At 36.4% G+C, this 25,897-nt stretch overlaps 1 protein-coding gene across 1 annotated transcript in view; it reads left to right on the plus strand.

The window, feature by feature from the left end:
* LOC124622680 (endocuticle structural protein SgAbd-6-like) overlaps nucleotides 1-5,404 on the plus strand; it is a 28,454-nt gene extending 23,050 nt beyond the window's left edge. The window contains exon 3 of the mRNA XM_047148469.1: nucleotides 4,996-5,404. Coding sequence (XP_047004425.1) covers nucleotides 4,996-5,173 — 178 coding nt within the window. The 3' untranslated portion in view covers nucleotides 5,174-5,404. The remainder of the gene's footprint in view (nucleotides 1-4,995) is intronic.
* Nucleotides 5,405-25,897: the final 20,493 nt, after the last annotated feature.

Genomic DNA, 25,897 nt, shown 5'->3' on the forward strand with positions numbered 1-25,897 from the left:
CCTAGATCCTAAGCTGGATGACATTTCGGAGTGTGACATGACCACTGGAGTTGGACAGTCGTTGCTGTGTCATGGTCCTAACAATTCTTCCACCCAGTGTCAGGTCTTGTATTATAATTCATTGTGGAGCTAACGATAACTGTTGTAACACTAACGAATCAAATATCATGGTCGCGTCTCTTTAGAAATTTAACTAGCGATTATTTTTCAAGAACCCGAGGTTCCGCCAGAGAACTTCACGGACTGCTGGACCAGTAACAGTGCAGAGTAACTACAATCTTCGTTATTCTACATACGTCATTCATGTGGTAGTTCCTCTCTCACGCAACCAAACTCACCGTTGCTTTATATTTCATGAATAACCAAGCCGCCTAGCGCTGTGATATGGTACGGACGCGTAACTGTTTATGCAATGACTTAATCGCTATGATGTCTGAAATTTATAGGGATTCCTCACCGCGATGGTGCGCGTTAGCCGTGGGTTTCCCTCAATGGCTAATACTGCAAGGGCACAACGGAATAGCGTCATATACGAACATGTACGACGAGTACACATATCACGTGAAGGATATGGCCATCTCGCTCCCTTGCCTTAAAACAATAAACACAAGAGACTACCACACACAACAAGCACCATTACAGCCTCATGGCCATTTATAAGGTGTAACTTCTATTAGCACCCTTCGTCAAGTGTAAAAGTGTTGTCACAGTGCCCCTTAGTGCACGACTTATTGCCGTGATTCATGCGCTTAACGATGTCGTACGTTACGAACGCCAGTGTGCGTTCCACGTTCAGGGCGCTAGTCGTTGAAGAAATATCAAGCTGTCATGAAAAATTACTGTGATATAACATCAGGTGTTGTGATTAAATTGGCAGCATACTATAAAATAAACTGCACCTGTCGCTTCAGTTATAATTTGCCCAAATACTTGCAAATCTGTAAAAGTATCTCCTTTGTCTGACGAAGTAACAACAGGAACTAATTTTGCACGCTTTTCTGCTACAACAGCGACTGGTTGGCTCTTTAACTGAAGGTCTGACTCATTCATGATAAATATACTTCCCAGTTCAGTGAGCAAACGATTTTCAACTATTAGGGTTGCAAGTAAATTGAAATATTCCTTGACTTCATGACGATTCATTCTTGACCCTAGATCTAAATGTCGAAATAATGTGACCAATAGTCGCATGTTTTCCCCTTGTCGTTAATCCATTTATGTTTTAGGCCAAGCTGCACAGCAAAATAAATAATCTACACTTCGTACACAGTCCCTCGCTAAGGATAAACCATAGGCTTGTAGTGTTTTTTACGTGGTGGACAAGTCGTAGACCATTAACTGAACCCAAACAAGAACTAAGACGAATTGGAATTTTGGAATCACAGCTTGTCTTTAATTTTCTCTCAAGAGTTTTCTTGGAAATATTAATATCCTTGGAAGCTTTTCTCTCAGAATAACCGTTTTTGTTTACTTTAATAATGCAATTTTAAGATCTTCGTTTTTCAATGATCTCCTAAAAGAATGTACTTACTTGGCATCTGTACAAAAAATAACGATTAAATCAAATTTCATTATATAACACGTTTATGGGATGGTCATCTGTCCCGATGATGGGATGGACGTCTCTCTCAATCGTCCGGGAGCGATGGCCATAGCGTGTCATCAAACATGTTGGGCGCAAACTCAAACAAAGCCTACGAACTAGTATGAAGTTAGACCTAACAACTCTAAAACTAAAGCCTAATTTATGTTTAAACCGAAAGATTATGACTAGACAGCAGATTGCTTGCTCGTAAAAAGTGCAGTTTAGGTGGCTAAAATATGCTCTTTCAGCACGTCATTTAGGCTATATAAAACACAGAATAGGCGCTAAAAAGGTATTGTACAGAAAAACAAAACAAAATGTAAAATACAATGTTGATCTATTAGCATATTAATATTCATTTAAAGTAAGGAGAATGAAAACAGGCACAGTTGCACAACATATAAAACATTACACTGCTTCAGTTTTCAAACCAATCCCAAACCTTTTTATTTCAAGTTAAAAATCCAGTATAAAACACATACCGATATGCTGAAATACATAATCATGTAATTTAATCAATGACGGATGAAGCAATAGTTTCGAATATTCGGACGATAGTTGGCTTTACAGTCAGCAGCTGAAACATTTTCTCGATTTTCCGGAGAAAACCTATGGCACTTGTCAGTCAGTATTAATTTGTATGCCGAAAAGGAACGATGTACGTGGACGGATGTGACATAGACGTACCGGTACTTTACTTTCGTCACATGTTATATGGGAATTCTTCATTACTTTTCTTCTTAACTTTCTCCTGTGTCAAGAAATGTTGTCGTATATTGGTTTCTCTGGCCATTTTAATTCGGATGATTCTTGCTATTAATGTGTAGTTGGCTCAACGTAAGTCAAGTACCGTAGGATTGATTGCTCTTTGCTGAAGTTAAAGAGGTGGCATCCCACTTAAGATATTCAGTTACCTTCTTCACTGTTGGGAGATGCTTACTGCAGAATTCCACTGCTGCTAACCAAGTGCCCAAGTCTGTAACAACGGGTTCAGGTGGCAAGGGAACATATGTAAGTTGTTCTTTGAATACCTGATCCTTTGTGGTGACGTTACAAAAATTCATTCCGAGGAGATAAATTTACTTACCTTAGGAAATTCTAGCCTAACTTACTCTTATAAAGAGTTGATACCATGTGTTACACAAGTTACATGTAGCGTCAGAAGGTGCAGAATTTAAGCGCTGCAACCATAGACGTCGCGACGTCAGTGTAGAACAGACGCACGTTATTTTCATCCACGCCATTTCGATATAGCCCCTTGAGTCCATTGTTGACTAAGTGGGCTGTTGTTTGTTTACTAGCCTTTTGAAGATGTCCTGAACAAATCAAATAAGCCCTGGATAGCGCATCTGTGTCCAAATTGCTAACGATCAGTCTTTCAATGTACTTGTCCAGATTTTCAATAGTTTTGTCAACAGCGATCCGTAAGTAAGACTCCCCGAATCGTCTCGGATTTTGTGCAGTGCAAGTCGAGTCCACATAATTTTTACACAATGTTGACTCTGCAGAAACAGACTGATGGCAGCACTTCTCGAGAAAGTATTCGAAAAGGGAAATTTGCTGCTACAACAACAAGACACAGGTCACTGCAGAACTGGTTCTTTTTGGATGATTCATCAGATGTCTTTATTAAAAGCATTTGCTTCAGTTTTGATTTTCGTAAAACATTTGCCTTATGTAAGGATCCATCTGCATACAGATGTAAGTGGGACTTTTAATCACTCGAAAATTAATAAAAAGGAAAATTCGAGCTGCTGTGCAGAAGTGAGTATAAAAAGTATTTGGTGTTCTTAGGGGACACCGACACTCAATTTTAGCAAAACAAAAAATTAGGAGACGCATAAAAATACTTTATGAATTTTATTTTTCCAACCGTCATTTCGTTGAATAGGTTTTTGTTACATCTCAAAACTTTAAAAAAATTAAAACTTGATATGATATTTTCACATTGCTTACTTTCCCTTCTTATCAAACTAAACTCAGCAACTTAAATATTATAATAAAAATGAACAACTGAGTCCTGGTGTCTCTCAGTATAATATGAAACAATATTTATAAAATAATCCGCTCCAGAATTGCTCTCGTGTCTACAGATGTGATAAGAAATCCGCAATTCCGAAATGACAAGAAACACTAAGAAAAATAGAGAATAACAACAAATCTCTTTCTTCCGTGCTTGGCAGAATAAAATTTTTCCATCATATAGTGCAGAAACTCTGGCACCCACACTCGTATCCGATTAGAATCTGAAGCAGCTGTTGTAGGCATTTGCTTCTGTTGAACTATTCGTGCACTGAAACTAGAATCGATTTGGCACCATGAACCTGTTACATACATGGATATATGGATATATGAATCCATCCGTACTCCTAAGTACCAGTTTAGATTGGCGACTGGATAAAAAAATTAGACAATGGCCTCGCTTTCCTGCAACGAGAGTCCGTATACAAGCAACGAGAGAGGTGAGGTCCTTGACAACAATGGCTAGGCAGCTTAACTCTGCTCTTGGGCCTGCGGTTTCTTAATCTGTGGTCAGTTCTAGCTACGAATATCTCTCTTAGAAAGTTGGCCATGATTCTGTGAGATGCGGACTTTTTTTAATCAAATATTGCACTCAGACCTCCTACCTTCGATTCTTGTAAGGAATCATAGTCTTTTGAAAATAAAATAATTTTATGTTACGTTAAAGAAGATTTTGAAGATTTTGAAGATTTTAAAGCCGAAATAGGCAAAAGGCAAAAGGATTTTGAAGATTTTGAAGATTTTAAAGCTGAAATAGGCAAAAGGACTTTTTTTATTCTAATATTGCACTCAGACCTCCTACCTTCGATTCTTGAAAGGAATCATAGTCTTTTGAATATAAAATAATTTTATGTTACCTTAAAGAAATAGGTACCTTTGAAGATTTTAAAGCTAAAATAGGCAAAACGACGTGTTAACATCGAAACACGCTACGAACATGTTTTTCTCACCATCACGTGTATTAGCATAAAGAATAAATAAAATAATGTTAAAGATTACTCAATTAAAAAAAACAATGAAAATTTGCAGTTGATGAGAAAGTAAAGTCAAATGATTTTAGCTACTGTTGTGGTACAGAGTCCAGAACACTTTATCTCGTTGTTTGTGGAACTGCGCAACACAACGAAAAACAACGAGATTCAGCTTTGTATATAAGTTAGCGTCTCACTATAGCATTTTTACAAACCAAGCTATTTTAACTGAATGTGCTAGAAATTGGTCTGTCTCCGAAAGTATGACGGAATTGCTGATAGCGAAAAAAAAACAGAAAATTATAACATGACAGCGTCATTAACGATCAAATGTTTCTGTTGGAGTAGTTCGTACATTTGAACTGTCGTTGATTACATGTGTCATTTCCAACTATGAACTGTCTGTTTTTTCCGCAGTTTCAAGACTAGTGACGGGTTGGTGCGCCAAGAGGAGTCAGTCCTGAAAAATCCAGGTACCAAAGACGAGGCGATCCAGATGCGCGGAATCATCACGTGGAAGGACGAAAACGGCAGAGAGTACAAAATCTCCTACGTAGCGGACGAGAACGGCTTCCATCCAGAGTATAACCTATGATTTATCGTGGACCGCATGTGGAGTGACAAAACAAATAGAGGCGGTGTCCTCAGTTCTCTTGCTGTATACTGTCATGCAGTCAGTTTCTTTTTTCTTGTGACGAGTTACCTTATAGTAACCACATTACATTATGTACTTAAAGGTTACTGCCAACTTTGTAGCAATTTATCTACTGATCGGATATGTTAGAGCATAGTAAAATTGACGTGATGAGACCGCCGGTGTGTGAAAATACACGTTAATGGATACATTAAAGTTAAAACAGCAACCAGACACTGCCAATAACGTTATTTATTTACGTGATTACGTAGCTGAGTGAAAATTCAAGTTAATTGGTAAAATAAACTAAAACCAGCTCTCCGGCACTGTTTATAAATTATTTATTAATAATATTACTTGTTAGTAATATTATTTATTTACAACAAATAGCGCCGTTACCGGTTTCGTACCAACAAGTTTATCATGAGGTAGCTGTTCACACTGTAAGTCGTAATACTTCTATGTAAGCATCTATGTGGGCCAAATAAATAGGTGCGTGTGCTTGTGTGAGATGCCCTACACTATCTGTGCTTTCAAAGTTCAGGAAAGGCTTAAATCTTTCTTACCTTTCAGCGAAATATGCACTTCCGAAAAAGCAACCACAATGCAATAAAAATACGAAAAATTTTTCTCTGTAATTAACACAAAACTGATTAACTTTCTATCACAGGAAGATGTTTTAGATCATTGTTACTGTGAATTAGTGTAAAATAGTTCTTTATCGTAAATCCATATTTTTCTGTAGAGGACCACCATTCTAAGGAACTTTTATAACAGCACCAGTTTAAGGTATATGGAACTTTAAATGTCAACACCTGTCTAACCATTAAAATGTCAATTCGAAACCATTGCCTGAATTATTTAATAACAGGAATGCATTCATAAGAAGAAATTATTCCAATTAAACTTCCTCATAGTTTATATGTGGCTCAGAAACCTAGTGTAACAATTTATGTTGCCTAATATAGGGCAGCGTTTAATACTGTTGGTGGAGTTAGAGGACACCTGAAATAATGAACATGAAGGAGGTATATTTCGTGAACTGTCTCTAAAATACGCCAAAATTAGTACATTTCACTTGATGTAAAATGGAAACTGATAGAAAGGCGTGAATATTTCCCACAGAGTGTGAATGAAGTGAAAGCAATAAATGAAATATATTTGAGGAAGAGGAACGTATTATGGTACACCTCTCTTGATACGATAGTTTTGGTACAACGCCTAGATTTTTAAAGGCTGTTTTGCCTCATGGTAATTAGCCTTTATGTATGGCATCTTCTCTGTATGAGGCTATGATACAGTAACTGCATCTGCAAATCATGCGAATTCCTTCCAATTTTAGCGTTCTTCACCCTGGCGGACCACTCGAAGCCGGAGCATTGTTTGGTTTCAGTGACATTTTGCACGTAGAAGTATGACCTCATAGCCCAAGAAGCGAAGGTCTCACTAGCCGTTAATTTCTTGCTACCCATCTAGCCTTGCATGTATCATTACCTCACAAAAAAATCATGGTTAAGAGAGAAGACCAGTCAGCGGAACTGGGAAATAGAGTGTTGCAAGGATCCATAATTCTGACGTATCATATTTACAATTCAAAACTGTCACATACAAAGTTTCTGAATATTAATGATGGACCAGTTTTTGAGGTTGATGGATGCCATGACATACAAGCAAATGCTTTTTGATAATCTAAGAATGTGTCCGGTATAAGAGTTTTTGGGAAGATAAATGTAATCTGGTAAATCATGACACACTTTTATTAAGAAGTACCGTTTACACTTCAGTTATGAATTAACGCACATCGCTACTTTATCTACATGCATTAAATAGCTGGGGAAGTTGAAAGAGTGCTTCAAAAGTAGCAAGGCAGAGGAAAGGATTATTCTCAAGAAGTTACAAAATTTAAACAGAATTGTAGGAACAACGTGATTAAATTATAGGTGCGCACCTTCACTATTTATTTCCCTGAACAAGTGTAGGCATGGCCTTTCTCTAGTGGTGCCTAGGAAACACAAAAATAGATAGGTATAATTAAAGTACTTACGCTTTAAAACAGCACCAAAATTCAGATTCAGCAGCAGGACAACTAAAGAAAATAATAAAATCGCGAACTCTGTCGTATGTACAAATCTTGCTTTCTGACCTTTACTGTTGACAGTGTCGCTAGCACGTACCCCTTAATACAAATTCATGTAAAAAAAAAAAAAAAAAAAAAAAAAAAAACCAGGTCTCTTTCAATCGGGTAAAAGAGATTCTTGAAAACACGATTATTATTCATTGTAAACAAAGCTGTGAATTACCTGCATTGTGTATATTAATCGATTTCAAGTGGAACGGTCATCTATAACCAGCTATGGGAAATTCACACATCATAGCAATAGAAGATTACATGGTTATTTAATCGATATTTGATTTTTACGCCTCTCCTGCTCACCACCTCCCCTCCCACACACACACACACACACACACACACACACACACATCACCTGCCCTGGAATAAGAAGGTCTGATAGAGGATTTAGAAATAATTCAAAAGGGAGCAGCATTTTAGGTAAACGGTTTATTTAATAGCAGCGAGAACGCCACTAAAGTAATCATCCAAGAAAGGTGCGCAACGCTGGGAGAGTGACTGTTTAAATTGCAAAAGGTAAAGTTCAAAGATGACTGAAGCAGTAAATTACTGGCTTCCAATTATGACTCAGGAAATGACAATAACGGTATATCAGAGAATCTCGGTCTCTTATTGGCGATTACAGACCAGTAACTTTCCTTCGCTTAATTTTCCAGCGGAACTGACTAAAGTTTAATGTCGACGATGGTGGTACACGAACTACTGTCTCACAAAGTGAGGTGACTTGCGAAGTATAGATACGTTATATGAGATAATTTCGCATTTATTCATGATCAACAATATGATAAAGCCTATAAAGTGTGATGTGGGTGTAATCCGTATTTTACTAAATTAATAATAAAACTAAAAGTCTTACTTTGGTGATAACATAATAATGTATTGGTAATAACATGAAAATAAGTGAGGTTTAATACCTGACCGAAAAGTGGTCGCATGGCACCCTTTCCGCGCTGTAACAAGTGCGCCCAGGGTTTGACCGTCATACATGGAATCCGGGCCACCTCAAAGAGAAGTATAAGATAACCGGTATAGTTTTGCTGATCAGCGCTTAGAATTCCACATGAGACGTATACGGACAGCAATAGTGACAGTCTTACTACCGTTTATTTTGAAGTATGGTTCTGATATGAGCATGTGGAGTAACACAGAGAAGGCAATGTTTACGAACATTAATAATTTCAATACTATTGTGTAATCAGTATGTTATGACAGACTTAAAAGTATTGTTTTGCTAAGGAATAAATTCACTTCGGAGGAGTCTAATACATAAAAACAGAACTCTGAAGGTACAAAAGTTAATTTTACTAACGGGCTTTGAGACAAAAGAAAGGACAAAGCCTCATAAATAATTAATTGACTGCAAATTACATTTGATATCTGCATAAATAGGAGTATCACGATATCGATGCTTGTTGTAACTGTTACCATGATTACAACATAAGGGAATTATAGGTACACTCCATACCACCATGTAACGATAATCCGTTAATGTAATTTGGAAACATTATGAGGTAAGACATGTAGGTAAAGCTTGTGCGATGATCGCCTCGTAAAGGAGTGTATATATATTGTAACCTCCCCACCGAAATTTTATAAATGACAATATTATTTAAGAATGGTAATGGACATTGCGCTAAGTGTAACCTCTCCACTGAAATTTTAAAGACAGAAATAATAAATGAATGGAAGCCAAACGTAACTTCCCTAGCAATTAAATTTAATGACAATAAAAAATGAGAATCGCAATCTGACCCAAGTATAAGTTCCTCACGAAAATAATGAAAGTCAATTCAGTGATAAGAAAATCTCAGTGATAATGATAACTCAATTAAACCGAAATATCGGTCTTTGGCCCTGTGCAAAAATCAGAATTAAATTCTTACCTCATTGTAACTGCTAGTCAAATTTCTGCTCTTATTCTTGCGCACGGCTTGGAGGAACTGCATTGCAAATAATAATATTCTTTTTTTTTGTAATTTAACTGAAACTTTTCTTTAAGGGAAGTGGAACGAAATCGTTAGTTCAATTAAATAAATTTTTTTTTGTAAAATTGCTTTTGAAATCAAAATTATTATTGGGGCACTTGTTGGAAATTAATTACAATAAATAAACTTTACATTATCTGATGATTACCTTAATTAACAATATACCTCATTCAGCATCTTGACCAGTATTGCCGACAGACTACATCACACAACCGCACTGGGCTGCTACTACTGACCGACTGCACTGCATGACGACTACAAGCGTACTCCACGACGACTACTACTGTACTGCACTGCACGACTGCTACTAGCGTACTGCTCGCAACACTCGCGCGGTCAAGCGCATACTAACCACGATAATAGGCTCTCTGGTCAAAGATTTTAACGTGCCTCACCATCGCTGCTATGTTACATACGTGTTTCATAACCCTCCACTGGGGGGGCAAAAATTTGGCAGCGACGGTGAGTCATTTGGACTTGCCATCGCAAGAAATTTTTACAATTTACAGAATATTCAAATTTAGTACATAAATTAAATGTGGTGCACACGCACCGAGTACAAAATATATCAGACAAAGACAGGATGTGAGTACAAAACATAGTAGCAAATCAGAAAACTGTATATACAAATTATTTGACAGAAAACAAAGTGCACATGCACTGAAAAAATTCTTTAGCATAAACAGAATGGCAAAAAAAAAAATCATACACACTGAAGTATTGAACATACAGAATGAGTACAAATCATATTGAAAAATGAGAAAAGTGCACAGGCACTGAAGTTCAGTAGAAAACATATTAACACCTAACATAAGTGCACATGCACTGTAGTTCAGAACATATCATCAAAATAAAAAATGTATATACAATATAAAAGACAAGAGTGCACATATACTGTACTTCAGAACAAATCGAAAAAATGTCTTTAGCATTTTGGCAATAAATAAACATAATAGCAAAAAATCATGTCGACCAGTGACATAAGTGTACTCGCACTGGAGTTCAGCGAATTGAAAAAAATGTATAGCCATGAACATAAATGATGTTAGCAAAAATGATTTTCACTATGTGACAAGAATTAGGATAGGAAAGGGAAGGATTGCAAGTGGTTGTAGCACTTTAGACTGCACACAGCTGTTCTGAAAGTCCATATCTTTCCACAGAAGTACAACACCAAGTGACACAACTTGAAGTTCTTTTCCCATCAGAATTTATCAGCGTGGCCAAGACACTGAACTGTCGTAGTAATATTCCATGTTTTCATTTTGGCAGTACATTAGGTACACCAAACAGTGGGACCATAATAACGTCTTCATCGCTCACGGTGGTGGACAGCATGTCGTGTCAACACCACGCTCTTACAAGGCACACCAACGTAGAATTAGTGCAAAACCAAATATAGTGCTCCATGATCACTAGGATAGACAGGACAAATGGACATTGCAGTAATTCAGGGTAGTTAGCTCATAAGGTGAAGGACATTATGTCACATACCATTGACAATTACAGTCTTCATTAGTAGTTTGCGGCATTCATAGCCCAGTTATTGAACATTTCTGTACCATGTATGTAGTATTACAGAAAAATGTTCATTAATTGTTTTACATAGAATCAGTAATCTTCTTTTCCTAGTTACAAAGCATTATGAAATAATCGCATTCTTTTCCAGTCACAAAGCATAGCATAGTTAATTAATCATTTGTCATTCCAGTATAGTATTAATCATTAGCCTTCTCCTAATTACAAAGCATTCATTCCAATATAGTAATAATCATTAACCTTCTCCTAATTACAAAGCATTATTAAACAGTAATTAAGAATCATTAGCCTTCTTCTAATTACAAAGCATAGCATCATTTGTCATTTCAATATATAGTAAGAATCATTAGCCTTCTCCTGATTACAAAGCATTATAAAATAATCGCATTCTTTTCCAGTTACAAAGTATCAACATTGAAAACAAGAGCTAATTAATGGCATAATTAATAACAATTCATTGAGTGACATTAATTATTGGCACTCAGTGGCCAGCAAGTATTGAATAGAATAAAACATTGTTCATCATTCAGTATTATTCATATCATTACGAAGTCATTATTAAAAATCAGTTAATTACAGTCATAGCATTAATAATCATGGGCATTATAAGTAGTCTCATTACAATAAACAGTGGCAGTTATTAGCCAGTTACAAAGCATTATTTTATATATATATATTTTTTGTCTCATTAAGAAGTCATTACTCAAGTGACATACTATTCAGAGCTAATCAGTATTACTCAGAACTTTCTCAAACTGGTATCACTACTTGGGACTGGTAATACATTTTTTTTTTTTTTTTGTTAGCAATGCATTGCGTTGGGATCGACAATTAATTGCTGAGGCATAACACTACTTGCTTTTGACCTATTGCTGCAAATGAGGATAGGTAACGTCATTCGTCATGAGTCAGCTGTAGCAAGGTTATGTAACAAGGCAGTATATGTGATCACATTTATAAATGATAAACACAAATGGGTAAAAAATAAAAATGCAAGTACTAGAACAGGTATAATAAGTAACAGGTTTAGTAAGAATCATGAAAAGCTTCTCCTGAAAAAATACAAAATGGATTATTGACCTGAAAGTAGAAGCGCACACTATGCTGAAAAGTAGAGAACTTCGAATTAACAGGTAGTGAAATGTGTATAAAAATGTGTTCCATAGCTGTCCTTTCCAAAACCTTCAGTCATTATACTGTGCAATATAACACCTGCTGTCAAAACGAACTGCAACAAATACTTAAACAACTACATAGCCTAAATACATAACTTCAACATTATCCTCATCTGTAAAGAAAAAACTTCATTATCAGTCACTTCATTATCCATATTATCATAACTTCATTATTATCATCACCTGTAAAGAAAAACTTCATTATTCATAACAGCATATTCTTCATCATTATTCATCAGCATTCATTATCATCTGCAAAAAATCACTTCATTACTCATTACACAACTATTCCTTATCTCTAGCATATTTCATCACTAAAACTAAGATGTGTAGTTCTGTCTGACAGCCTGTATCAATCACCTTGTATTCTGAAAGAAAAAATTAGTTAAGACTGCTATTCTACGATGAGTATAGTATATTCTTGTTAATGCTTGTTAATCCTGATCCATTTACTCTTCCTCATAAAGTTATTGCAGGTTCTTTCGTTTATTCCGTAGGTGAAATTCCCATTTCTGTTGAATTTATTTCTTACACGCATCATTTCTTTCTGAAATTGATGAACAAAGATTAATGTCCTGCATTTAAATCATATACCCACTAAATAATGACAGGTTTATGGTGACATAATTAACTAAACAGCATAACATGACAGAAAACGTAATATGTCAAAGACATTGACAGAAAATGTACACAGAATAATACAATGCGGCAGCAAAAAATGTAAAACAGTCACGATCTTGAGATGTCATGAGGCAAAAAAAAAGTCAAAGTCGACTGGTGTGTGTCATATCTTAACTATTTCACAGTGCATACAAACAAAACTGGAATACAATCATACATAAAAAGACAAAATGTGACGTTCGTTGTGTTCAGCTTGTATGTAGTGTAGTTAATAGAGGCGAGAATTAAAGACTTTAATGGAGAGAGAATTTGATAAAATTACTACGTCATTACACACAATTGCTTAATTATTCATAAAATACGTAAGTTCGTCAGGAAAAATATGCACGGTCAGATGTGTAACGACAAGAAGAGCGACCTGCTAACCTTACCTTGCCGGGCACTTTGCCAAGAAAAAATACGATAATCATCAGTAATTAGTCAGGTGAATATAATTGCATAAATGGTCATAAAAATTAGTAAATGGCATCATAGTGTGTTGAATCACAAAGTGTATTCATTCAATAAACGGTTTAATGTTTGAGATATGGTGATTGCCTTTCGATTTTCTGGTTCTCAAAGTTTCGACGTGTACAACATTGGGGTGAGGGACGCTGCGAATCCGATATGGACCTGCGTATATAAGTTCAAATTTACTGCACTTACCTTTTAATTTACTGGATAAATAGTGTGTACGTACTAATATTTTCTGTCCAACGTGAAAGTCGCGGCGTGTACAAACCTGTTTTTGCTGTCTTCTCCGGCGCTCTGCGGCACGTTTGATGTTGTTCAGCGCAATGTCAATTATTTCGTGATGTCTTAGTCGACGACATTTAGGGAAGTTTACTAATTCTTTAATTTTGTTTGGTGGTTCAACGTTTTTCAGTATAACAGACGGAGATAGCATAGTGGATTCATTAGGAATGGAATTAATTACATCTTGGAATGAGAGTATGTGTGTATCCCAATCAATATGTCTTTTGTGGCAGTATATTCGGCACAGCTTACCAATTTCTTTCATTAACCGTTCACAAGGGTTCGAAGAAGCATGGTACTTGGATATATAGATCGGAGAAATGTTTCTAGCTCGTAACATGCGTGTCCATATAGCTTGCTGTAAAAGAATTTTGCGTAGTTGCGTGCGTTCGTCGTCTGTATTTGCACTGCTTTGTTTAACCTTATCAGAAATCAATTGCATTACGTCGTAGTCAGCTTCGTCTGGAGTATTATAGTTGTGTACGTACGTATCCGTGAACAATGTGGGATTACAGTCTATGTTACGTGTTGCGGAAATGACCTCTGAGCGGTTAATTGTTTGTTCTTCCGCAGATAAAGAGTGCTAAAATTCCAAAGCCAATTGTATATTTTCATCCTTCAACATTAAATAAGAATTCTGGAAATCAATAACTGCTTCGTGTTGCACCAGAAAATTTGTACCTAAAATAACGTCTGTTGTCAATAAAGGAACAATCCAAAAATTAGAGTGAAAAGTATGACCTGCGCTACAAAATGATAAATGCGTCTGTAATTTGACGTCTACTCCTTTACTCGGTACTGCTCCTTTCACTTTTGTTTTGCCTAAAAGTAATGTCGGATAGGTATTCTCTTTGTTGCACTCGTTGAAAGTCTCCTCATTTATTACTGATATAGTTGATCCAGAATCGATTACTGCTGAGAATTTCGATGAACCAATTTTAATTTCGATAACAGGATGTGAAATAGTTTTCTGAACAACTGGTCTTTCCTGTAAAAGAGTGTCTCGTATGTCGTCAAAAGTAATTACATTTTCGTGAATAACATTCTGCGTGTCTAAAGTAGTGCTTACGTTACTGGAACATGCAATCTGTACTGTGTCTGGTCAAATTCTGTCGTACGTGCTATTATTTACGGGAGAATGTTGTGGCATATCCACTATATGAACTGTTCTGTTATTTCTTACTGACGTGTTACGCTATAGATGACACCTATTGTCTGTTTCATTCATCATAATATGTTGTTGTTGATGTTCTTGCTGCTGAAAAGATCGACTGTTATTAAATGTACGTTGAAAATTGTGCTCATCATTTTTTTACGTCTGTCATGATAGTAATTTCTATACGGCGCATTGCGATACGAGTTGAAATAGCGTGTTGTCTGTACGTAGTTATTTCTTTGCTGCCATGCGTTACTATTTGTTGGAGCTGGGACTACACGTGCACGCGGCGGAACATTAAAGTTTGGTTGACCTTGTAGACTGCATTGTTGGTTAGGTATGCTAAGCGGTTGAGTTTCATGCTGTTGCGGTGAAAAACGTCTATTGTTACAAAAATGTGGTTCCTGTTACTAATAATTTTACACATACTGATGATTACGATTTTATCTGTAATTAAAATTACGGCGGTAGTTGTTATTACGGGAGTGCCTACTGAAAATTGTCACATTCGGTAAAAGTTTGTCACATCGGGTTTTCATTACTCGTTTCTTAATACTAGATAGAGCAATAGTTAAAGAGCAGTTTTGATAGATATAAAGGATAGTAGAAGAAAAGGCAGCAGTGCAGAAAACTAAAGATGATGCTCGCTACGGCACATATTCATTAAAGCGTAATGAATCCCCTGAGGTCAATTACGCACTGCAAATAAATTTTAGCTTTTGCGTTGCAAGCAATAGTGGTAAAATTCCAAAAGTAAATTGTTGTAAGCACGTTAATTCAAGTTTCCTCATTACACGCAATGCTGATGAAAATGCAATAGCAAATTGTCGCATCAGGTTCAAAGTTAGCTTCTGCATTACAGGCAATAGCGGTGAAAGTACAAAAACAAATTGTCGTATACAGCTCAAAGCGTGTACCTGTGTTCTGTCATTATTAAATTCCTTACATTTTCTTACAAATGCAAATTGCTCGAAATCTACGTTCTCGTCACTCAGTTTGAGAACACGTTCAGGTTTGTGTGTGAATCTGTTCGTCTGTGCCATTTCGGATTTCAAGTTGCATAGCTTTTCAGATTTTAAGTCGCGTGGCTTTTCAGATTTTAAATCGCGTAGTCTCCATAAATTGCTTAAGTTATACGCGCTGCGTGAGCCTGACAAATGTTCACTAACTGGCGTCTGCTGTGTTGTGTTATTAACTGAAATACTTTTCATCTCTGTTACTTCTTGTTGTAAACTTGACAACTTCCTACGCAGCGTGTTATTAGACGAATCGATCTCATTAATTGTCTGCTGTAAATTTTGAAATTCAGGTGTTTGGTTAAATGAAACTGGTGTAGTATCGTCTGATTTGTTGTCATTAGTATTTTCGATAACATCAATACGACTGGTCAATTCATCACATTTTTCAGTCAGTATTTTAACCTGATCATCGGTTTTAGAATCAGACGCATTAATCTGTTTTTGCAACTTACGTGTAGTTTCGCTCAGTTTTTTAACATCAGCTTTGATGACATTGCAATAATGTGTTAGTTCTAATTGTTCGAATCTGTCTGTCACTGTTTGAATATTTACTGTGTGTGTATCTGTTTTTGATTTAAGATCAGAAATTTCATCACGTAATTCCGCATTCAACTGTTCTATGGTATTAATTTTGTCGGACACTGTAGTAATATTATTGTCTACATATGTCTTCGCTTTCGCGAACATTTTACGTTTGTCTTCTTGTCTTTGTGCAGTGATTGTTTCCATTACTTGTCGTTTCACTTTGTTTTGATCCTGAATAAATTTGCGGAAACGCGTATCACTGTTTTGTATATGGTGATTAAGACGTTCGTTAATTTGAGAGTTCTGTTGTTCGAATTTCGCGTCTATCTTTTCGTCCATTGTGCGCGAAAGTTCTACCGTCATTGCTTTAAACTCGTCCCGTAATTGTGTAGCTTTTTCAGAGCATTGTTTAGCGACTCCGCTAATTTCGTCTCTGAGTGTTTCTGTTGCGGCTGTTTGCATTTCCCTTAATTCCTGAGCAACAGACCTAATTTCTTCGCTACTTTTTTTTGAACAAGCCTCAATTTCCACGCGCAAGTGTTCCTTAGTGTCATGGCACTGCGCGGCAACGGCTCTAATTTGTTCACTAAGCTGTCTGGAATTGTCGTCTAATTTTTCATTTAGCTGTTTGTTCTGTTGTTTGACCTGTTCACTAAGTTGTTTAAGATCTTCACTCTGTTGTTTGGAATCTTCCCTATTTTCATTAAGCTGTTTACTCATTTGTAGCAACAATGCCATAATTGGATACGACACAAGATTAGCATTTCTATTCTCTGTGCTGTTTAATGGTGGATCTGGAATTGTCTCGCTTTCTGTAACCATTTGGTTATTCTGAGATTTACACGAAGGTTTCCCAGTCGGATTTACACTGTCGGTCACTATTTCGGAATTAAATGTATCCGTCGTACTTTCAGTACATTGTCTACTTTCATTAAAAAAATTTGTCTGTACATTATTTGAATTATCCAAACCGGTTGTGTTAGGCTGGGCAGCACTCATTACAATAGAGCGTCCCGCGTCATCAATTGTCGTCAAATTAACAGAGGAGGCAATTGAGTTCGTTTGTTCATCATTAAGATAAAAGTCATCATTAGTGGTTGAAATGCACTGATTGTTAGTGAACGCAGGATTGTCATCATTACTCTGTGTGTCACAATTAGTATCAGTCACGTTGTTTAAGTCGATAAATTCATTCACAATACCTCGCGATACACTATTCATAGTCTTTCGCGGCATTTTTACAACAGTCAATTATTCACAAAACAAATAATCACAAATGCAAAAGCAACACACAAATACAATAGAGCAACGAATTGCCGTTGACCTGTAGAAAGAAAGTCACAAGATTAGTAAAAGCGTAGCGCCAAATCCTAATTATACTTACGCAAATAAGAGCAGATCTCTGACTGTTTTTCAAAAGACTCTCAACGAAATACGATCCTGGCAGGGTCGCCAAGTGTAACCTCCCCACCGAAATTTTGTAAATGACAATATTATTTAAGAATGGTAATGGACATTGCGCTAAGTGTAACCTCTCCACTGAAATTTTAAAGACAGAAATAATAAATGAATGGGAGCCAAACGTAACTTCCCTAGCAATTAAATTTAATGACAATAAAAAATGAGAATCGCAATCTGACCCAAGTATAAGTTACTCACGAAAATAATGAAAGTCAATTCAGTGATAAGAAAATCTCAGTGATAATGATAATTCAATTAAACCGAAATATCGGTCTTTGGCCCTGTGCAAAAATCAGAATTAAATTCTTACCTCATTGTAACTGCTAGTCAAATTTCTGCTCTTATTCTTGCGCACGGCTTGGAGGAGCTGCATTGCAAATAATAATATTCTTTTTTTTTGTAATTTAACTGAAACTTTTCTTTAAGGGAAGTGGAACGAAATCGTTAGTTCAATTAAATAAATTTTTTTTTGTAAAATTGCTTTTGAAATCAAAATTATTATTGGGGCACTTGTTGGAAATTAATTACAATAAATAAACTTTACATTATCTGATGATTACCTTAATTAACAATATACCTCATTCAGCATCTTGACCAGTATTGCCGACAGACTACGTCACACAACCGCACTGGGCTGCTACTACTGACCGACTGCTCTGCATGACGACTACAAGCGTACTCCACGACGACTACTACTGTACTGCACTGCACGACTACTACTAGCGTACTGCTCGCAACACTCGCGCGGTCAAGCGCATACTAACCACGATAATAGGCTCTCTGGTCAAAGATTTTAACGTGCCTCACCATCGCTGCTATGTTACATACGTGTTTCAATATATATATATATATATATATATATATATATATATATATATATATATATATATATATATATATATATACGTGTCACTTCCCTGTGGTAGTGTTTTCCATATTTTCATTTCCTTATCAATTCGCGCAATAATTGCACCTTTTTTAGTCTCCACATAATTTTCAGAATGCTATAACACCACATTAAAAATCTTCGATAAAAATGGTGTGCCTTAAATTCTCAGAAATTTCTTTACGAAATTCAGGTGTTCTTTTGGTCTACTGTACAACAGAAACTACCTTCACACCAAAAACATATCTTATTACTCTCATAGACGTAGTGTGCTCTTGCATTATCCTTCATGAAATAATCGTCTGTTTTTCCATCACATTTCAAATGATGAAAATAGCAACAGAAATGTGCAACATGTAGCCGGATGAACATAGAGTAGATGGACAAACGAGGTTCTTTGTTGAATTACAACAGATAAGTAAAGATAAAGGTAACATCCTAATGGAAGTTGGGCAAATCACATTAGAAAATACGCGGAAGTAGTAAGGGTGGGCGTCGCCGGAGGGTGTGAAAGATTCCTGTCGATTCGACATTTTAACCCCTATCTACCTAATTTACTTTTAGCAGATGACGACAGTTATCCTTTCAGTACTTTACTTAACTCTACTGTACTCAGCTTCCACTGTTAAAAATAAGTGGTTTGAGCAACCTCTTTGAGTGACCACTGAGACACTATCGCATTTACGGAATCCAGGTTTGTCTATTAGAGAGTAGAAAGCTTTCGTGGTTTGGGAGCCGCTATTTGTACCCTATCTGAACAGGCTTCCGCCTTTCAAGTTCTGTCTTTCATGATGCTTGTGAATGCTGGGGAGAAATCTGGTCTGGAGGGAAGACTAGCTTGGTCTATAGTCGATATGGGCCTGTTAGAACATGCTACCATAACGCAGATACAGGATGACATAGTTTCAGTTGCTTCCCGTGGTTATGCTTAGGTGAACTGGTAGCATTATTTCGGAACTGCCTGCTACACTGTTTACAGGTTTGTGGTCTTCCACGTGGCGAAATGCACACTCATACGTTAACAATTATTTCATCTTGGAACTCTTCCATTTGGTCCGTGTTTGTATAGAAAAACAGTAATAACAGAAATTGAGTCCGCCTTGCAGCAAAAGTCCTTGTTATTCGTTTATTTCTTTATTTTCCAAACTAGTTTCGGCGACAAATATCACCATCATCAGTGGTTTTTTTTTAATCTAAAACATGCAGAAAAAAGCATGGTTAAACATACACAAAGCACATTATTACATTTTTTTATTATACGTTTTTTTAAATATAGTTGACTGTTGATACTTTCATACTACCTTATTTATTTTATGTTACAGCATGTTTTAAGCAATTATTGCCGCTGTTTGCGACATATTTTCTGTGCACTTTTTTTTCTGTTGCCGTTTTTTACTTAGCGAACATCATGTAATCTGCAACCATGTAAGCGGTAGTTGGTAAACAAAATACTAAAAGGTGAACTTCGTATGTCAGCAATACGTGCGAGGGGTTATGGTAGTGTTGTGGAAACTAGTTATTTGGTGTGTATTGAGCTGTTACTAAGTTGTTCAGCTTTCACCAAATGGAAGCCCCTTATAGCGGCGAATAGTGTCTTTTCCATCCGTCGTGCAGTAGATTAAAAGTTATCACCCTCTCCTCAGTTGTAAAAGAGTTATTGTTCAGCTGACTGTAACGCAGCATGTGAAGGTTGCTGAGTGTGGACGGGTTACTCCTGTAACCCAACATGAGGATCTAAAGATGGTTCTAGAGGAACCGAAACCGGACATGCGAATAAATACTTTGCAATCAAGACGGATTATAAGTAACACTGCTGAATGTTGTGTACTGAGAGTTTAGTATTCCGATTGCTAATTTCGAAATTTACCCATGTGTTACTTACTTCAGGACCAATGTGGGTTTGTGAATGAATTCCACCGTTTTAGTAACAATATATCTATACATTAACTAACTGCTTTCTCAATTATTTCTCTCTGAAAACAGTCGTTTATTTCTCTCTTATTTGTAATACCGTTCCATGCATATATCCCCCTACGTTGCTTTTACTTTCCAGAAGTTCCATCTTGTCTAACTGGAATGGGATTGCGGCTGGTCGAAGACTTGAAGAAAGTAAATACAGATTGCCGTAATTTTATGAATTATTTATCTGTCCACTAGTTTCGGTGCCTCATTGGCACAATCTTCAGGAATCGGTATAAATCGACAAAATCAAGCTTAATATAGACAGCAAATCTGTTATTTTGTTCACGATCTGTTTTGATTATTTTAACATATCAGTTTCCTTCTTAAACTATTTTATTCTGTTCTATTACAACTTATCACCAATGATAAGCCTTTTTACAACAGGAATTCGCACATTACATAGTGATGGCTGCTGTAAGGGTTGACTTCACTCGATTTCGCTTTCTGTATGCTTCTACGCCAACATATACAACTTGGATATTTAGTTTATTGATCGCTTCTGGTTTTATATTTTCTTACATTGTATACCTTTTTTTTCTTTTTTTCGATATGACGCACCTGTAATGGGAGATGCGGATCACAGTTAGATACTACAAGAAAAACAAAAATTACTTTTCTGGTCTTAGGTCCTTACTTTGAACTAAATGCAGGGTTTATTTATGGTTCTATAGTCTTTTTAACAGTTATTGCATTCCATCACAGTTCAGCTACTGTGCTGCGGTTAGGATTGTCATGATTACTACATCATTCCTTATTGTTCAGTATTTATGCATTCAGTCAAGTTCTCGGTCTTCAGAAGGATTAGTTACAGTACGACCACTCATGTAATACTCTTGTTTGTAAGACATAATTTTTTGTATTTTTTCAGTAAAGGCTTTTCTAATTACTACAGCGTGAGAACATTTAGTTTATTTCGTAAAATTATTTTAATATCATTATATTGTAAGAGTTTTCATTAGTACAGTTAACTGATACATGACACTTCTGTGAGCAATGTTTGTACGTCACGGATTTTAGTCTACCATCTTCATATCTTTCATCTCCCCTCTTATATTCTTTACTAATGTATATGTGTAGTTAATTTATTTCAAACAATGGCAAATGTAGTTCCGTGTGAAACTTGCTGTCAATTGTAAGCTTGATTTTGTCGATTTATGCAGGGTCCCGAAAACAGTGCACCCAAATGGAAGTCAAATAAAATAATTCATAAAATTAGGGCCATCAGTATTTACTACCTACAAGTTGTTGCACATAACTAATTGATTCTGATCATTCCTCGTCATGAATATTCTGATGTATCAGATGGCACTCACTGAATTAATTTCATAATTGCACAACACCGGAAATATTTATTTTCTGTTAGTGCGAAATTCTTTTCAGACACTAAAATCTAGGTGGGACACTGCAGTTGGTGCGGTCGGTTGTTATTAAGGGTGCTACGACATAATCAGGCACCCTTCTCGGATATTAGATGGAAATGATTTATTTTATATTTTGACTTTGGTAGATGAGTTAGACTTTCATACCTAGAATCAATGATTAGATATTTGAGGTGATTACCTCACTGCACTGCTGGACTCTACAAGCTGAAAGCAAACCATTACTTAATTCTCTGCCAGTTTCTAGATTAATAATTTACTTACTAATCAACATTTAAATGATGAGATTGGACAACACAGTCAGTGTACCGCTTGTATTGTATAGGACTGTGTGTGTGTGGAGGGGGGGGGGTGAAGAGGAGAGAGACAGAGACAGAGAGGGAGCGAGATAAAGAAGCTGTACTGGGCCTTTTCCAAAAACAAATTGTTTTATGGAAAACATTTATATAAGGACTGGGTAGAGAGTCGATGTTCATGTTTTTATCATCTGAGTGATAAAAGAAGGCGCAGCCTTCAGATTTTTTGTGAGGAGCCACAAGAAGCACTGCTTTTGGCACTTGACTTTCTGCTGTCTACCCTCATGATGTAAGCATCGTGAGCTGTAGTTACAGTGATTTCACAATATAAAAATTACTTATGTACTGTTTTGTTATCAGTGGCTCACTTCTCTTGTTTAATTCCATTTTTCGTCGTCTCATGCGTTTCAGTTCTCGGTAGCCTAACAGAGAAGACGCAACACTTCGATGTGACACCAACTCACCACTGTCGTGATTTTATTACTAATTTACAATGTCCATTGTTATTCATTTCATGCGCAAAAGTCTTTTGAAATCAATCATACAGCATACAGCGACTACCAAAGTATGATTTGCGAATTAGATCTAATCAATCAGTTATTAACAGTCTTCTGTCCTGAGATTGCCGCAAATTAATAAAAGAGAACTGCAGCAAAGTAGTGTCGCTTTACTTATAAAGCATCTTGCGTTACTATTCTGCAAACTGGATACATATGTTAGTACAATACGGTTATTTTAGATTAAAAACAGCGTTTTGTTTACAAAGTTGGCATGCCAGTTGCGTACGATGTTTCTTTATATATTCTCCAAAGCACTGCTTTTTCCTTCCTTGTTACCAGTGGCTGACGTCGGAAGACTTCGTTTCATGTACGTACTTGTCAGTTTTTCCCTTTCTGCGGTTTTTCTTGCACTGTACTTGCGTTATTTACACTTCAATTCCGTAAACTGAACTGAAGTCATGTGTGTTTCTCCCTCTGCGCAGTGTTACTGCGTTTATGTCTGTTCGTTTGTTTTCGTGCGGTTTGTGAGCGTTGCTAAAGTGTAAAACTAGATTTTTTTTTTAAATTCATGAGTGTGTGTGTGTGTGTGTGTGTGTGTGTGTATGTGTGTGTGTGTGTGTGTGAGAGAGAGAGACAGAGAGAGAGAGAGAGAGAGAGAGAGAGTGAGAGAACGAGATGGGATGGGAGAGTGGAGAGAGAGAATGAATGTGTGTGGTGTGTGTATGACATATTGTAAATTAGTGAATATGTTTAATAGGTATGAGAGAGTAGATTGAGAGGTGGCGGGGGGAGGAGGTGATTGCTTGGAAGATTTTTTTGGGGGGTGGGGTGGGGTGGCTGGATTGTAATTATAGGACAGATCCTGGGAGGAGACAGTAGTGGTAAATGGAGTCTGTGGTTGTATGTATATATTTAATTTTTTATTAAGTATTCAACCAGATTAAAGAGTGTGTGTTTTGCCAGGTTAGTCTGATCATTTATAAGTTGTTTCATTTCTAGTATGGTTATCTGAATGTGGTTGCTTTCTTGTAAGGCGTGGAGATGTTTTTTGTTGTTGTTTATCCTTATGATTTCCAATTGAACGTCTCTGGTGGTAATTTTATGTTGGTACTGGTGCAAGTGTTCTGCAAACATTGAATTATTTGTCCTATACTTCCATGCCCTTACATGTTCGATATCTATCTGGTGTCAGATGTCCTCCTGGTTTGACCTATGTATCTTCCATTACATGTATTGCATTTCAGTTGGTATATTCCTGATTTCTAATATGGATCAATTCCTCCTATTGTTTTTGTGAAGTAACTTTGAATTGAATTGTTGATTTGGTGGGCTATATTTATGTCTTGCGTTTTGAAAACATTGGATATTCTGTGTGTGTATTTGTGGTTGTATGTCATTTTGTACCATCTTTTATTTTCTGTTTCTTTCTCACTTTGTGCTGTTCCTGATCTTGTATTTTATGTGTTTATTTATGTGGGAATCTGTCATTGTGTTGGTGACAGTTGGGTTTTTCTTCTTTTGTGTTTCTTGATTTCATTGTTCTGCTCTGTTACTAATTTTTCTTGGTATCCACTGTTTGTGGTTATTTGTGGTATGGTATTCATTTCTTTTTGGCTATTGTCTGTATGTAATGGTAGTGTGTTTGGTCTGTGGAGCATGCATCCAAGTGCTGCCTACTTTTTAGAACTGTTGTGTTGTGAGTTCTCATGCATAATTGTGTTTGTTGTCGTCGGGTTTCGGGAAATGTGAAATTTGTGCTGGTTGTTTCGAAACTTTATGATGGTTCCGAAGACATGTAACTATATAATACACTCTTTCTCTATTGTGAAATGTGTCTTGTTATGAAGATGATTTATGTCTCTGTTTAACTGGTCAGATTTATTGCTTGGTTCATCAGGCACAAAATCTCATCCAAATATATAATCCGGTATAGGATTTTGTACATATTTGGCACCATTTAGTTAAATATAATCTGTTCTACATGGTTCATAAATATGTTTGCTAAGCTTCCAAACACTGGGGATCCCATTAGTAATCCGTCACCTCACAAAAGAACTCATTATTGAACTGGAAATTGTTCGGTTCTACTATCAGCTATAGCAGCATGGCCGTTTCTTTTATGTATTCATGTGGAAGAATAATGTGTGGGTGAAGATTTTGTTATATAGTGTTTGTTGTTTCAGTTACCTGTATACTGGAATTTCTATTTCTACGTCAAATGACAGGAGGGTGTCTGTATCTGGAACCTGTATCTCTTTTATATAATGTGTCAATTGTATATTGTTTCTTATAGTTGTATGCTCTTATAATTTGTAGGTTTCTGATAAGATTTTTAATATGTATCTTGCAAGTGGGTATGTGGGAGCGTTTCTGTATTTCGCAGCAGCGCTGACGGGGAAGTCTTTCTTGCGTAGCTTTATTTGGCATTGGAGGGAAGGTGCACTCGGATTTGTTTGTAGCAGTTTTCTTTCTGGATTGTTTTCTATTGCATGTTCAAAGTTTTTCAGAGTATTTCTCAACTTTGTTCGGAATTTTTTGTTGGATCTGGTTTTAGTTTTGTAATTTTATTTCTTGTGATAGACTCTTGCATCTTATAGATACATCGCTCTGTATCGAAGAGAGCCACTCTGTTTTTTTATCTGCCTTTGTGATGATGGTGCTGTGTTCCTATAGTTTATTCCAAAGTTTCGACAGTGTTATGGAATCTGTATTGCATTGGTTTGGTCTGTTCTCTTTCAAATGTCTTATTAGGTTTTTGATTTCATTACTGACTACCTCTCTCTCGTCACACCAGTGCTTACCTCACTTCTTTAGTTTCTGTTTTCCTATGTGATTTAGTTTACAAAAGTTAAGTAAACCAAATGCAGCACAACAAATACTACAGAACTGCAAAAACTGCCAAGTGCAAATGTGAAACGAGGTTTTTCGACGTCAACCGCTGATAAAGAAGCAGTGCTTTGGAGAATATGTGAAGAAACATCGTAAGTAGCTTGTACTCCAACTTAATAAACAATACTCTATTTTCAGTCTAAAAGAAGCAAAATGTACAATCATCTGTAGCCAGTTTGCAGAATATCCACGAAGGACGCTTTATAATTAAAAGCGAAACGTGTCTGGTATAATTATCTTTTATTAAATTGCAGTAAGCTTAATACAGAAAAGCATTAATATCTTATTTTGGAAGCTTCTGCGGAAGATGACCATGCAAACAAACGTATAATATCTGCTGAAATCCTATATGTCCACATCCTCTTT

This window comes from Schistocerca americana, chromosome 7 (assembly GCF_021461395.2).
Source record: "Schistocerca americana isolate TAMUIC-IGC-003095 chromosome 7, iqSchAmer2.1, whole genome shotgun sequence".
Lineage (NCBI taxonomy): Eukaryota > Metazoa > Arthropoda > Insecta > Orthoptera > Acrididae > Schistocerca > Schistocerca americana.